Source organism: Schistocerca americana, chromosome 5 (assembly GCF_021461395.2).
Source record: "Schistocerca americana isolate TAMUIC-IGC-003095 chromosome 5, iqSchAmer2.1, whole genome shotgun sequence".
Lineage (NCBI taxonomy): Eukaryota > Metazoa > Arthropoda > Insecta > Orthoptera > Acrididae > Schistocerca > Schistocerca americana.
This window is the reverse complement of record NC_060123.1, coordinates 215,560,913-215,575,532: the sequence shown is the minus strand read 5'-3', so window position 1 is coordinate 215,575,532 and position 14,620 is coordinate 215,560,913. Positions and strand designations below refer to the sequence as shown.

The 14,620-nt window shown below is 36.5% G+C and overlaps 1 protein-coding gene across 2 annotated transcripts in view; it reads left to right on the top strand.

The window, feature by feature from the left end:
• Nucleotides 1-14,620, top strand: part of LOC124616124 (kinesin-like protein KIN-7M, chloroplastic) — a 276,601-nt gene that overhangs the window by 218,681 nt on the left and 43,300 nt on the right. For both annotated transcript variants that reach the window (XM_047144390.1, XM_047144391.1), the window contains 2 exons: nt 3,945-4,000; nt 11,061-12,568. In XM_047144390.1, the coding sequence (XP_047000346.1) occupies nt 3,945-4,000; nt 11,061-12,568 (1,564 nt within the window). The remainder of the gene's footprint in view (nt 1-3,944; nt 4,001-11,060; nt 12,569-14,620) is intronic.

Here is a 14,620-nt window from a genome sequence, read left to right as displayed (position 1 = left end):
TTGAACCGTCATCCTCCCGAATGCGAGTCCGATGTGCTAGCCACTGTACCACCTCGCACGGTGTGTGTGCAGATGTCCCATAGTACTGGTATGTGGTACATGTATGCCTCAGTGATATTCTGACCTCTTTCTGTGATGGACAATATTTCTGACCTCTTGATTACAGAGAGAAAACAAGTGAAACATTCCACTTGCCTGTGATTTCATGTGCAGTTAAAATTGTTGAAACCTACACTCTTTTATCTCTACTTTCAAGTAAGTGTGCCTCCCTTGGAACACATTTGTAGTCAATCTCCATACAACATTTTCTGCTCCTTATCTTTGCAGGGATCTTTCCCTGTAGTTCGCTCCATTTAGCAAATCCCTGTATAATTTCTCCTGCATGATATCATTGTACGTCCACTGTGAGGGCACAAATATATCGGACATCTAGTCCCACTTTGCTGCTCAGCTTATCTAAAGAGTTGTCCCAGTCACAGAGCAAGTGATAAATGGAACATTTCAGAAGTTATGTTGATGGTTGGTGATATCTTTAATTGGTTTTGCAGAACTGTAATTGCAGATAAGTTAAGACAGCAACAAAGTAAGCTAGGAATTTTGTTCAATGCAGCCTCATTTTTTAAATGCTTTCTGTTATATTCATTGCATCATATCGAGATTACTAATCACAAAGGCCAAACACTTCCCTGAGAAATTGGCCTTCACTGTCGTCTTGACAGACTAAGTTTTGCATCTATACCTTCAAACATCCAGTTCCTTTTATTGACATCTCATCACAATAGAGACTGATGTGTAATGTGAAATAATAGAAATGCCACAGCATCCTCCTGAAAATAGTAACACGTCAGATAGAATTTGACTAGATACAGTAAAGATCGCATCTTCTAATAACACAGTATCATAATGTAATAACAATGGTAATCAATTTTACTTGACTAGCAATTGTCCTCAGAGATATGGAAACAAACATAATATTGCCTTTCAGTTAATGTAAAATCTCCTAACAGTTTTTAAAAACAAGTAATTTTTTACAAAAGTATTAAAACATTTTAGTCCAAAACCTACTGTGCTTACAGTGATAGGTACCTAAATGGTGTTAACACCATGACATTGCTACTATGCTTAACTTGTTTATGTATAAAGGCTGCTCAGAGTGTATAAAACCAGTTGGAGATTAATTGCTCTGTGAGGTTGTCCACTGCTGTAGGTCCCTTGTGCAGATTTCTGTCCCCCTCACCTGAAAATCTCAGATCTGTACAAACAGTAGAGTGTACCACACAGGAATAAAGGATTTCAGTGTTATGTCTACCAATATACTGCAGTTATTTGCAGACCCAAGGTAACTGTTACAGATATTTATTTTGTTATTTCGGTGACAGCAAATTTCCACAATTTTTTGTGTGCCTACAGTTTGATAGATCTAGCCAAAGCAGACTTAAAACTTAAATTCATTGCGTAATATTAAAATCAAATGTTTAGTCACAGTGAATATGCAGTTTTACATTACTAACAATGTAGAAGGGTACTACCAATGTAGAAAGGAAATAGGGCATGGGGGGGGGGGGGGGGGGGGGGTTGGATGTTTGGATAGTAACCACCACACTAGAATGGTGCTAAGTGCTTGAATGCAGAGTGCCATCATTGTCACATCTGCATGTTCTCTGATTCAGTAAGCATCCAACTGTGAAAGTATGAACCTCACTCTTTCACACATTTACTCATTACAACCTCAAAACATCAGCACCGTAATAAAAAATTCCTGCAAAATGGGAGGTGCTACAGTTTTTTTATATGCTCAGGGAGTTTTGTTGGTTGAATTTATGGACCATGTTTTTGCGTGATGGTGCTCATCCTCCCAGTGCCCAAGAAACTCTAGAGATTTCAAATGGGAGATTTTTGATAATTCCCCATACAGCCCACAATAAAGGCCAAGCGATTTTCATTTCGACACTAACATGAAGTAGTGGCTCACTTCACAGCACTTAGATGACTATGCTAAACATAAATGCTGTGAAAGATTGACTACGCTGGAAGGTGGAAAATTTGATTAAGGAGGAATTCATAAATTAGAGATATCCTATGACAGATGTTTAAATTTAAATATGACTATACTGAAAAATAACAAACAGCTGCAGTTCCATGATGTAAGTAAAAAAATTTTATGCAAGTTTTCTATGTACAGCCGAATGAAGGTTACCTTCCAAATCATGCTCGTAATTAACTGGTTTTCATTCAAGGACACTTACTTGTCTAAGATTGTAATGGATTATCTTCAATGGTCCACTTGTGAATTGTGTTTGTTGGGTTTTGGGAAATCATTTAAACAGACTAACCCCTGAAATTTACCTTCGAATGTGATAACACAATCATTGGACATTGCAATAAGTACTAATGCACTCGAACATAGGTGTGGATATAAACATCCATATTGTAATTCACAACTGCATAGGTAAGAACAATCACAAAATCCAGAAACTGTTGTTGTGTCCTTGTGTACTCAATAACCCCTAACACAAGTATACAAGAGCGTAATATCAGATTATCCAGTTCCTTGATTTGTGTCTTAGAAGGTGGCATTCGGCTTCACCGTGACACAGACAGCAGTCGTCAGGTATTGTCGCCCTATAACATCGACCAACAATGTGGCCCCAGTGCATTGGATCTCCTTTGTCAGTTTTTGGTGGGTTCAAGTTAGATTAGGTTAGGTTAGACTCAGTTCTGTACATGAAGTAGGTTAGATTTTAACCTTCAAGGGAGCGATAGATACCACCACCTCTGTGCATGGTGACAAGTGCTACAATGTGGCTTTTACTATTAAAAGGCCTCCAAATAATGTGAATGAGCTATATCTGTTTCAAAAAGAAAGTGTCAAGTACTGTACGCTTTGTCCTCAGTTATTGGAATTACCAGACAAGCTTTATGAATATGTGAGGTGAAGGAAAAAAACATTCTGTCACACACTAGAGATGATTCATAGTGACCTTCAAAAACAATATTACAAACACATTGTTTTGCTGAATTTATTTGAAGTTGTGCTGGCATACATCAGTTAACCTTCAGTAACTGTCATTCAGCATACATATAAAAGACAGACACAAAGCTCAGAATAAGATACTCTGAACGCCACATTTGCAAACTATTTCATGTAACAGAATGACCACCCTGCAGGCATAAAAAAAAATGTAAGTACCAATGTCCATCTATCACAATCCAAAAAAGATCCACTGTTGTGCAGTAACCTGAAGCATAAGATACACCACCCTTCTCACTTGAACAAATTATTTTTTGAGTTTATAATCTGTGGCCTAAAGTTTCCAATAATCATTTTATCTACTTGTGGTTCCCCAAACCTGTCATTTCTGTCCATAGATTCTGAACTATTTCCCGATTATGATATTTTTCATTCTCAGAATACCACAACTCTTTTGACTAACTTACCTGTTTCTCACAGTCCACGTTTCATGTTTTGTTGGCCGTTATGACCAGAGGAAACAAACTGATTTTGAATTTCACTGATTATTGTCCAAAGTCTGTACATTTGGGCAAAGAGATTGGCCACATTGTGGCCACATACGTTGCGGCATAACAATCTGAAAAGGTCAGCGATCTTTGGCTGATTTTGGTTGGTGACAGAACCCACCAATATTGGTGCCACTGTACCCACAGCATTTGTAAAAAGGGTTATGCAGATAGATTTAGTGAACTATATGTTGAGTTATTGGTGTATTTCCTCTTAGCAATTTATCATCTTATTTTAGTATTTTTGTTATAGGTAGTGCTGCTATGACCAAGCACTCGTTTTTGTCAGTGAAGTTAGATTTTGGTATTTAGAGTTCTTTTGCCTATTCCATTTCATTCCTGTTGTGACATAAATTACATGGTTAATATTGTCTCCATTTTCCCATATTTTTTGCAGATAATACATATATCATTTTATTTTCTAGGCATCATTTGCTGTGCAGACTGAAACACCATGTTCTACCAAGAACATCTCAGTCAGGTAATTGGGAAGTTCTATTACTTACGTGATTTAATGTATTTGCTATTATGACAGTCAATTATAAGGGGCTGGCTGCGGTAACTGAGCGGTTCTAGGTGCTTCAGTCTGGAACCGCACGACTGCTACGGTCGCAGGTTCGAATCCTGCCTCGGGCATGGATGTGTGTGATGTCCTTAGGTTATTTAGGTTTAAGTAATTCTAAGGTCTAGGGGACTGACAACCTTAGATGTTAAGTCCCATAGTACTCACAGCCATTTGAACCATTTTGAATTATAAGCAAATAATTTATGACTATGAGTTTCTTGGCACAGTTTTTGCAAGAAGATTGGTGTGTCGGAAGCAAAGAAGGTCGTAAAATATCTCTTCACTGTCTAAATAATAAGAGACCATGAATTAGCACACCAGTGTAAATACAAAGGCTTCCACTGCTGGTGTCACCCCTTGAAAATCTTCTTAGGTATGCTGCTGTGTCATCTTATAAAATAAAAGACCTGAATCTTAATCAAAGACTCTAGAATGGGCCATGACACAGCCAGAGAAGTCATTACCAAAGTTCCGGAAACACCAAGAATTTATGGAGTACTGAAAATCCTTACAGAAAGGTGTTGCATATAGTCAGTGTGATCAAGCCACCTGCCTACAATTTGGCAAAGTATGGGATCAAGAAACTGTTACATTTTTGGATACACAGAATAAAATCGGAACGATCTGACACGTAGTTAACATTCATACATCACAAGGCTAACTACTAAAATTCCCACAAATCTGAGCTTTTCAAATTTAATGGGATCCAATACAAGAAGAGTTGATAGTAAAGCAGTTGTTCACTGCAGATGAAATCTGGTCTGCTAATTCATTTGTTGATTTTAGAGGACTTCTACACTCCTCAACATAGTATAATTTCATTCTCTAATTATTTGACTTATCTTCAACATTGTACAAACACCACTACCATTATCAGTTTCATCTCTTGTAACAGCTGAACATAAATTCTTGGAACTCAATATTTAATGCTCTACTTCATTTCGTAAACAAAATCACAGTCTAGTTTGTTAATAATAGTATTTTATATAACAGAATTGCAGTCTTCTTGGACACTTCGAAATTTTACTTTTATTCTTTTTTTTACCAATACATGTTAGTTGCATGGTTCCAACTAAAGATTAAAAAAACAAGCAATTGTACTGAACAGTTTCAAGAATCAGCAAAGTAATTAACACTATGCCATCTGGCGACACCACAGTGGTGTCGTGAGTGAAATAGCGGTCAACGGCCAGTGACACCGCAGTGGTGTTGTGTGCATAGTATCGCTCAGTGACCGGCGACACCACAGTGGTGTCATGAACATAGCATCACGCAGTGGCCAGTGACAGCACTTTAGTATATTTTGCATTCTGTTGGTGTTATGTTTAGATAACAATAAGTTACACACGTCAACATGTTTTTTAATAAGTACTTGTGCCCTTTCATTGTGGAAGATGAGAGAGACAATATGATTATTTATGATGAATATGCGGATGTCTTGTCTGACATTCCAGATGACTTTGACAGATTGGGATATCAAGAAAACGAAAGTGAAGCGGAATCGTCAGAAGATAGTGAAATACGTCCAAGAAGAATTCGGCAAACACCACAGTTTCCAACTGATTCGGACGAATCAGACATAGAAGACAGTGCACAGTAGTCAGATTTTGATTTACTGAGGACCAATTATAAATTTGAAGGATCTCCGGGTCCAAACGTATTTCCCAAAGATACACAGAGTGTCGAGGGTATCATAGAATAATATATTGGGAATGATCTATTTGAATATATTAGCAATAAAACCAACGAGTACTACAGTCAAAATTGCATTAGAAGGAAACTGTATAAAAATAATGCAAAATATGTCGACATTACAGGACTTGAAATTAAAAAATGGTTTCAGCTTGCTATCGTTATGTTAAAAACGGGGGTGGGGGCAAGGATTGATGATTATTAGTCAATGAATCCGTTGATAGACACATCGATATTTCACAAAAATATGTCCCACAACTGATCCCGACAAATATTATCATTTTTACATTTTTCCAACAGCAACAATGAACCAGATAATGCCGACCAGCTCTACAAAGTGCAATTCGTAATTGAATATTTTTCCAAAAAGTTTGAATAAACTTTTAATCTAAGTCAAAACCTCTCAACTGATGAAGGAATGATACCGTGGTGTGGACGGCTAAATTTTATAAAGTTTAGAATCTGTCAAAAATTATGAAATATGGCATGAAGCTGTGTGATTAGAGAGTATGTGATGCATTTCCTCATTCAAGATCTTTTTCGGCGCTGGACAGCCTTTAGCAAAAACAGTGATGGAACTATTGACACCTTCTTATGGAAAGTGGTGTCACCTCTACATGGATAATTATTATAACAGTGCAGAACTTGCAAGAAGTTACTTGAACATAAAATTAGAGTTTATGGAATGATACAGCAAAGTACAGGATTTCTGAAAAATTAAAGCGTGCAAAAGTCAATGTGTTTGAAGCGTGTCTTCAACGGAAAGGTGAAGCATTCGCAGAGATACGGAGAGCTTCGAAAACTAAAACGATAAGAATGATCTCTACAATACATAATGCCACTTTGACTGACACTCACAGAAAATGTAGAAAAACCGATTACACAATAAAAAAAAATAATTTAAAAAAAAAACCTGAAAGTGTATCAGACTACAACAAATGCGTGAACGGATTGAATCGGGCAGACCAATATTTGAGTTATTACCCTATATAAAGAGAAACGATAAAATGGTCAAAAAGATTTGCATTATTTGATGCATTCTGTACATGTAAATATTTAATTACAGAACACAAGAGTCTCCTATTTCTAGATTTTTTATTGAAAGTGTCTGATTCATGGATAAAAGACCACGTACCTGCTTCTGAGCAAAACCTGGAGGTTGCCACTACATCACGTACATCTCGTCATGTTCCAGTTGACCGACTTTTCGGTCACATAAACCAACACCAAGTAATACTTATTTCCGAAATGAATAAACGAAAATGAAGAAACTGCCATGTATGCTCAAAAAAGAACAACAAACTTAATGTGTAAGTCTTGTGGAGTTGCTTTACATCTTGGAGACTGTTTTGCTGCATATCATACAAAAGCGAAATACTAAGTACCAAAGACAATACAAATAAACAAATATATGAAACAAACAAATTTTGTATTTATTTACCTATGTATATCTTCAACATTTCATGAAAGTAGGAGAAGAGTCTGTGAAGAGAAAAACAAGATATCAAGAGTGGAGATAAACTTCAAGAAAAGCAAGTTCATAATTTCAGATAAATACACAGCAGCATCTGAATTTACACATGTACTCCCATTAAAACCTTGAACATTGATCTCAATTTGGGACATATTGGAAAGAATTAGTAGAATTAAATTTTATGTTGTAAGACCTTGTGTCGGTAAAGTTTCCATGAAAAGTTTGTCCCAAAGCTACATGAAGAGATATAAAATGCTAAACATCCCTTCCCGCCCCCACCCCTCCAAGCGTCTCTCATGTCGTATAATGAGTACTGAGGTTGCTGATATGGAGTACCTGGCAGCAGGTGGAAGTGCATGGTACCTAATATGAAAAATGTATGTTTTTGGGTGTGTCCGAATACTTTTGATCACATAGTGTATTCTTAACATCCTAACTAGTGCTTATTAAATGTCACTGTATCCTGATTATGACATGAACATACACTACTTAACTTTCAGTACATTATGTGGTCTGACTTTACAGAAATCATGAACGAGATAATTCTCGAAATTTTTACAAGTGAGTTACCTTACAGATCCCTATCTGCAACAAAATGCTCAACAATATGGCACTCTACCAAAAGAATGATCATTGATTGTAGACTGTATGAATCCAATATGACCACAGACCTATGTTCTCTCAGCTAATTCAACATAGTTTTAAGTTGGTCTATAAGTTTCAAAATATAAATTTCAAACCTGACCACTTTCTAGCTACAGTAATTAAACTACTAATTTAATGCTTTATTTGTAGAGTGGCACATTTAAAAATTCTAAATGACCTATTTATGAGGGAAGTTCTTGACCTCAAAAGCTTTGAGACAAAGAAAAATGTGCCGTGCGGGATTAGCCAAGCAGTCTAAGGCGCTGCAGTTGTGGACTGTGCAGCTGGTCCCGGCGGAGGTTAAAGTCCTCTCTTAGGCATGGGTGTGTGTGTTTGTCCTTAGGATAATTTAGGTTAAGTAGTGTGTGAGCATTACCCCCATTTGATTTTGTATTTATAACCCTGTATTCCTCTGCCTCGTGATTACTGGGTGTTGTGTGCTGTCCTTAGGTTAGTTAGGTTTAAGTAGTTCTAAGTTCTAGGGGACTGATGACCACAGCTGTTAAGTCCCATAGTGCTCAGAGCCATTTGAACCCTGTATTCACCTGACCAAAAGTCTTGTTCCTCCTGCCACCGAACTTCACTAATTCCCACTATATCTAACTTTAACCTATCCATTTCCATTTTTAAATTTTCAAACCTACCTGCCTGATTAAGGGATCTGACATTCCACGCTCTGATCCGTAGAATGCCAGTTTTCTTTCTCCTGACAATGACGTCCTCTAGAGTAGTCCCCACCCGGAGATCCGAATGGGGGACTATTTTACTTCCGGAATATTTTACTCAAGAGGATGCCATCACCAATTAACCATACAGTAAAACTGCATGTCCTCGGGAAAAATTACAGCTTTAGTTTCCCCTTGCTTTCAGCCGTTTGCAGTACCTGCACAGAAAGGCCATTTTGGTTAGTGTTACAAGGCCAGATCAGTCGATCATCCAGACTGTTGCCCCTACAACTACTGAAAAGGTTGCTGCCCCTCTTCATGAACCAGACGTTTGTCTGGCCTCTCAACAGATACCCCTTCGTTGTGGTTGCACCTATGGTACAGTTATCTGTATCACTGAGGAACGCAAGCCTCCCCACCAATGGCAAGGTCCATGGTTCATGTTATTTAACATTTCTGTCTAAAATTTTTAACACACATTCATTTATAGATTTGGCCTCTCTGGTTCAAATACATGATCTTTTTATATGATTCTCATATTATTATTTCACAGTCTTTGTTACTCACTTGAGATTTGTCAAATATCCTCATATATTCAGTAATTATTTATTAAATATAGTCATACATATTTCATTTATCATCATTTGCATAATTTTATATGAGAAGTGATGGGATAACATTGCTTTAAACAATGAAGTTCCAAGTATTTACATGTTATTATCAGGCATAAGTTTTGCTAAGTATGTTATTTACCTTCAAATTGAAACTCAAAATAGTTAACAAAAGTTTGGTGGCTGTATTAAACATTATATATTATTACCAGACCCTGAAACAACACTACAGGATCAAAAACTACTGATGTATGGGTTCATCATCAAACATTTAGTTTGAGTGATACATCATAGGCTCTCTAAGGCAATTACATTTCAGAATGCAGAGTGATTTAAAAATGAGCAATTGCATCAAAGGCAGGCACCATATTGAAATTCAGTGGAAGAGTCCTCAAGGTATAGTTCACATATGAAGGAGATAATGTATAAAACTCTTATTTGACAAATATTTGAATAGTGATCATCAGACTGGGACCAGAAGGCATGGATGGAAGAAATAAAGAAGCTCGTAGATAGCACAGTGTGTTTAGTCATAGGTTCGCTGAGTGGGTATGAAAGTGTCATGGAGATGTTCGTCCAGTTCCAATGGCAGATGTTACAAGAGACGTATCGTGCAGCATAGTGTGGTTTACTGTTAAAATTCAAAGAATGTACTTTCCTAGAGGTCAGTCAGTACGTTACTAGTTCCTAGATATTTGCTGCAGAAGAATATGAAAGCAAAATAAGGATCCATCCACCTGCTGATTATTGTAACTGGAAGAGGAAGGTAGGGAAGTGAAAGTTGTACACGAAAGTACCCTCTGCCTCACACCGCAATGTGATGTGTGCAATGTAGCTGTAGTTTTCTGATTTCAGTTCAGATAATTATGTAAACTTGTGTAAAATAACACCTTTTTTGTTGACATTTGGTCCTTTTCAGATTTGTCCTAATTTATATTTTGCAGCCTATTTATTTTTCTCAGCCAGTACTGAGCATTGACATTTGCTTACATTGCTTGTACTAAGTTATCATGTAACTAAAATCTTAATCAACTCACTTTTTTGAAAAAAGTTCAACTTCATTGCATACTTTTATATTTTTACTTCATATTAAATTGTCCCTTCACAAAAATAAATTTCTAAGTAAAGCAAAAGCCTCTTATTGACATCAAAAATGTTACCTTTCTAATCAGTGCATATGAAAGTGCTAAACTCCTAAAACTGGAAGCTGTTGATCGAAACAGAATACGTCACTAAATTCCTGTATAAGATTCCATATTAAACTCAAGATGAGGCAGTTACATTTCAAATCTACAGGGAGAGAAAGATAAGGAAGCAGCATAGAATGTAGTAGTGGAACAAGTGGTCTAGTGGTGAAGATTGAGGCCATTTTAATGATGAGAATGTTGGATATATTCCGGGCAAAATTAACTGTTGACCAATTCAGAGGAGCTGCTATTTGATGGTATGATGCAGCAGACATGGATCGTGAAGCAGCTGTTGGTGCCACCCACATTATTTTATACAGCATACGGATCTTAGATCTCCATTTGGTCATGGCTATATACAAGTGGATAATTCATTCATAGTCATAGCTGTGTAGACTACTGTGCTGTGGCTGTTTTCGTGGTTAGCTCTGTCTTTGATAATATAGGAAATGCCTGTGATGGGTCGGAATAAGAGGTGATTGGAGGATATATGCCCCATGGAGCAGAAGGTTGGAACCGAAGGACGTAAAGGCAGACGAGGATATTGTGTGAATTGAATGGGTGTCAGAGTACCATTTCTGAAGATGTGGATTGGATAGTAGAAACAATGTTCCTCATTTTTATCACACAGTAAAAGGTAGTAGTTGTCTTTTTGTAGAATATGATGCACATGCTTGTACTGACACTTATTTTTCATTTCAGGTCTGCAGCTCAAGAAGATGAATTTCAAAGTTGTCCAGAGACTGATAGCAAAGAGCAGGTTCATTCAAACAGTAAGATGGCACTTATAAGCCATATGGAGACCCCTAAATATCAGATCTCTCCAAAGTTTGATCATGCAGAGGAGGACAGGTGTCTAGGAAAAGACACATCAGATACCAATGACTGTGATCAAAACTTAACACCGAGAAAAATACAACTTTCTGGTGACAGTAGAAATACTGAAGAAAACAATTACTCATTGATGCAGTTAAGGTTAAAACTGGATGAACTTACTGCCAAGAACGCAGCTCAAAAGAAAGAATTAGATAGTCTGAATTCTAACAATGAAAAACTTAGGAATAGAATGCTGACAGAAATAGCCACATTATCCCAAGCAGATTCAGGTGATCAAGAAAACTCCTCTGACAATCTTGCCATTTTTGACAAATTTGTGAATTCTATCATTCAGAAGGAGCAGGAAGTGGTCAAAATCATACTTGAAGAGTCCAATAATAATCTTATTGCTAAAGAAAATTGGATCAGACAGTTGGAAAAACAAGTTGTATCGCTTGAAGAAGAATTGGACAATTCTCAGAAAGAGAAAAATAAACTTCATGGTAAACTGAAAGCCCAGAAAGATACACTTACTACTTTAGAACAAGATAAACTCCATCTCAACAAGAAACTAACCAAATCAGAAGCAGATATGTCGTTTTTACAGGATGAAAATAAGGACCTCGGTTTACGCCTAAGAGCTGCAGAAGAAAAAATATTTCAGCTTACTGAGAATGAGAAACATCTCGAACTAAACTTGGAAAAAGAAAAGGAACAAAGAATTCTGCTCGAAAACGAACTCCAGCAAACAAAAGAAAAATGTGACAAACTTAGTAAGGACTTTGAAAGTACTTTAAAAATGGATGAAAAATTGCTGCTGTCAGAAGCAAATAGCTTTAAAGAGCAAATTCAGAAATTAGAGCTGGAAAATTCAGCCCTTGGAGAATCCATTAAAGTGGCACAAGAGGAATGCTTGAAGGCAAAAGCTGTGGCTACACAAAATTCTGAGTGTTTGAATAGTATCAAAAAACAATTGATATTGCTTGTTTCAATATTTCCTGACTCTAATAGTATAAAGTACCATTCCTGTGAACAAATTCTAGGATTTATTTCGAAGAAACTGTCACAACCTTGTCACAAATGTTCTCAGTTGGACCATGATTTACAGAAATTGAAATTGGAATTAGAAACACATCAGAAAAATCTGGCAATAAGCATGGAAAGACAAAAACAGCTTGAATCTAAAAATGTCGGTGGTCCCCTTCACCTGGAGGGAAAAGACTTGCATAAACTGAACAATTCAGTAGTTCACAAAGCTCCCAGTCAGTATGTCGGAGACAATAAAAAGGTTTCATTCCATTGTGGATTAGACACAGAAGGTGACACAGTTCCTGTCAAAGACACAGATGTCTCCAACCAAAAGACAGTTTTGTCAGTAGGTGTCAATAATCAGGGTAAGTAATACATGCTACTCCTGCAGTCTGAGTCTTTTTGAACATATAATCTCAAAGTACTGTGGGTGATTTTTTTAATTCAATTTATTGCATGTAACATGTAATTTTACATGCATGTGTGTTTTCAACTAACAATATAGTTTGTACAGTTACAATTTTTTTTAGTTTACATTATTTCTTATTACATTGTAATTCATGATAAATTCAAGTTATAAGGGCATTTTTGAATAAGCCACTGCTTGACGCACTTTTAAAAAGTGAAAAGTATTGCCTGTCAATATCTTAACTTCATTTGGTAACAAGTTATTAAAAGCAGTTCCTTTGACTTAAGGTCTTTTCACTGTTAATGCTTATCTTCTGTTAACCATAATAAAGTCTTTTCTTCGCCTTGTTTCATAGTTGTGAATACCCATGTTTCTTTTTGTGATCTTAGTGTCTTCTTTCGCTAGCATTATAGTTTCTAGTATATACATGGCATAAACTGTGAGAATATTGTGTCTAATGAATAACGGCTTGCAAGAAGTTCCTGGTTTTACATTTTGCTATGATCCTCAAGGCTTGCTTCTGCAGTATGAAATCCCTTTTCATAGTAGTATGGCATGTCCCATCCCACAGTACTATTCCATAAGACAAGAAAGGGTACACTAATCCATAATATACAGTCCTTAGGGTTTCAGAATTAAGATATGGTGATAACCTTCTTAATACATGTAGACTGGGTGTTATTTTTTTACAGACATAATCAGCTTGCTGCTTTCATGAAAGTGGATCATCTATGCATAAACCCAAGAATTTGCTATGTGTACATGTTTTTGGTAGAATTTCATCAGTCACAGTATTTTGTCTGTTTGGACCACTTGGTTTAAAATGACTAATACTAGTTTTTTGTATGTTTACTTTTAGGTTCTCTCTTTCAAAGTGAGCTCTTGCCTTTACAATAAAGTTATATATCTCTGCAACTAGGCTGGGCTCACTGTCTGCATATCAGATACCAGATGTATCATCTACATATATGGAGATCAATTGCTTATTGCCAAGAGAACTTCGGAAATCATTTACATAGCATATGAATAGGACTGGACCTAAAATGGAGCCCTGAGGAACACCAAAATGTCTATTTCTTATACTTGACCTTTTCTTCTCCAGAATTTCTCCATTAGAGTACATAATCTCCGTACACTGTTGTCTACCCTTTAAATATGTCTCTAGCAATTTCATGAGTTTTCCAGTGACGCCACTCTACACAGTTTTTGATAAGAACACTTCATGATGTACTCTATAAAAATCCCTTGAGAGGTCCAGGAATACTCCTGCTGCTTGGGATTTTTCCTTTATTTTTTCAAATGCATGATGGACAAATTGTACTGCTCCTGACATACTTCGACCTCTTCTGAAACCATGCTGGAAATCGCTTAATATGTCAGCATTGTTGTAATGTTCCAAAATTTTTTTTTTTCATATTATTTTCTCTATCGGTTTACTGAAAGTTGAGATTAGGGCAATGGGTCTGTAGTTCTGTACAGTTTCAACTTGTCAGGGAACACACCATCTTTGAGAACACAATTTATTAGGTGACCCAGTGGTTTCATTAGTTCATGTTTGCAGTTCTTCAATAGGTATGGAGGAATTTTGTCTAATCCTGGTGATTTTTGTTTCTGAGGCTATCAATAAGCTACAGAATGTCATATGTGCTTATTGGGGGTAGTGTACTGCAGTTCTGTTTGTTTCTGAACTCAAATGTGCACTGTATATCCTGTTTCATAGACACATCATTTTCAACAGTATCTATGAATCAATTATTAAAAATATTGCTGACTACAAGAAGGTCAGAGATCATCATTATTCAAAGTTAATTCTACATTATTAATTGTAGTTTGTGTTTCATTGTTTTTGGTTTTAGTTACAATTGAATAGCAAGTCTTTGAAACATCGTACCTGTTGGCTGACTCTTTCTGATTTTAATCTCCTGGCTTCTTTGCAGTACTTGTATTTATACGGCTTTAGAGTTCGTTTTGTAACTGTGAATTAGTCTGTGTAAGCTATACATGTTTT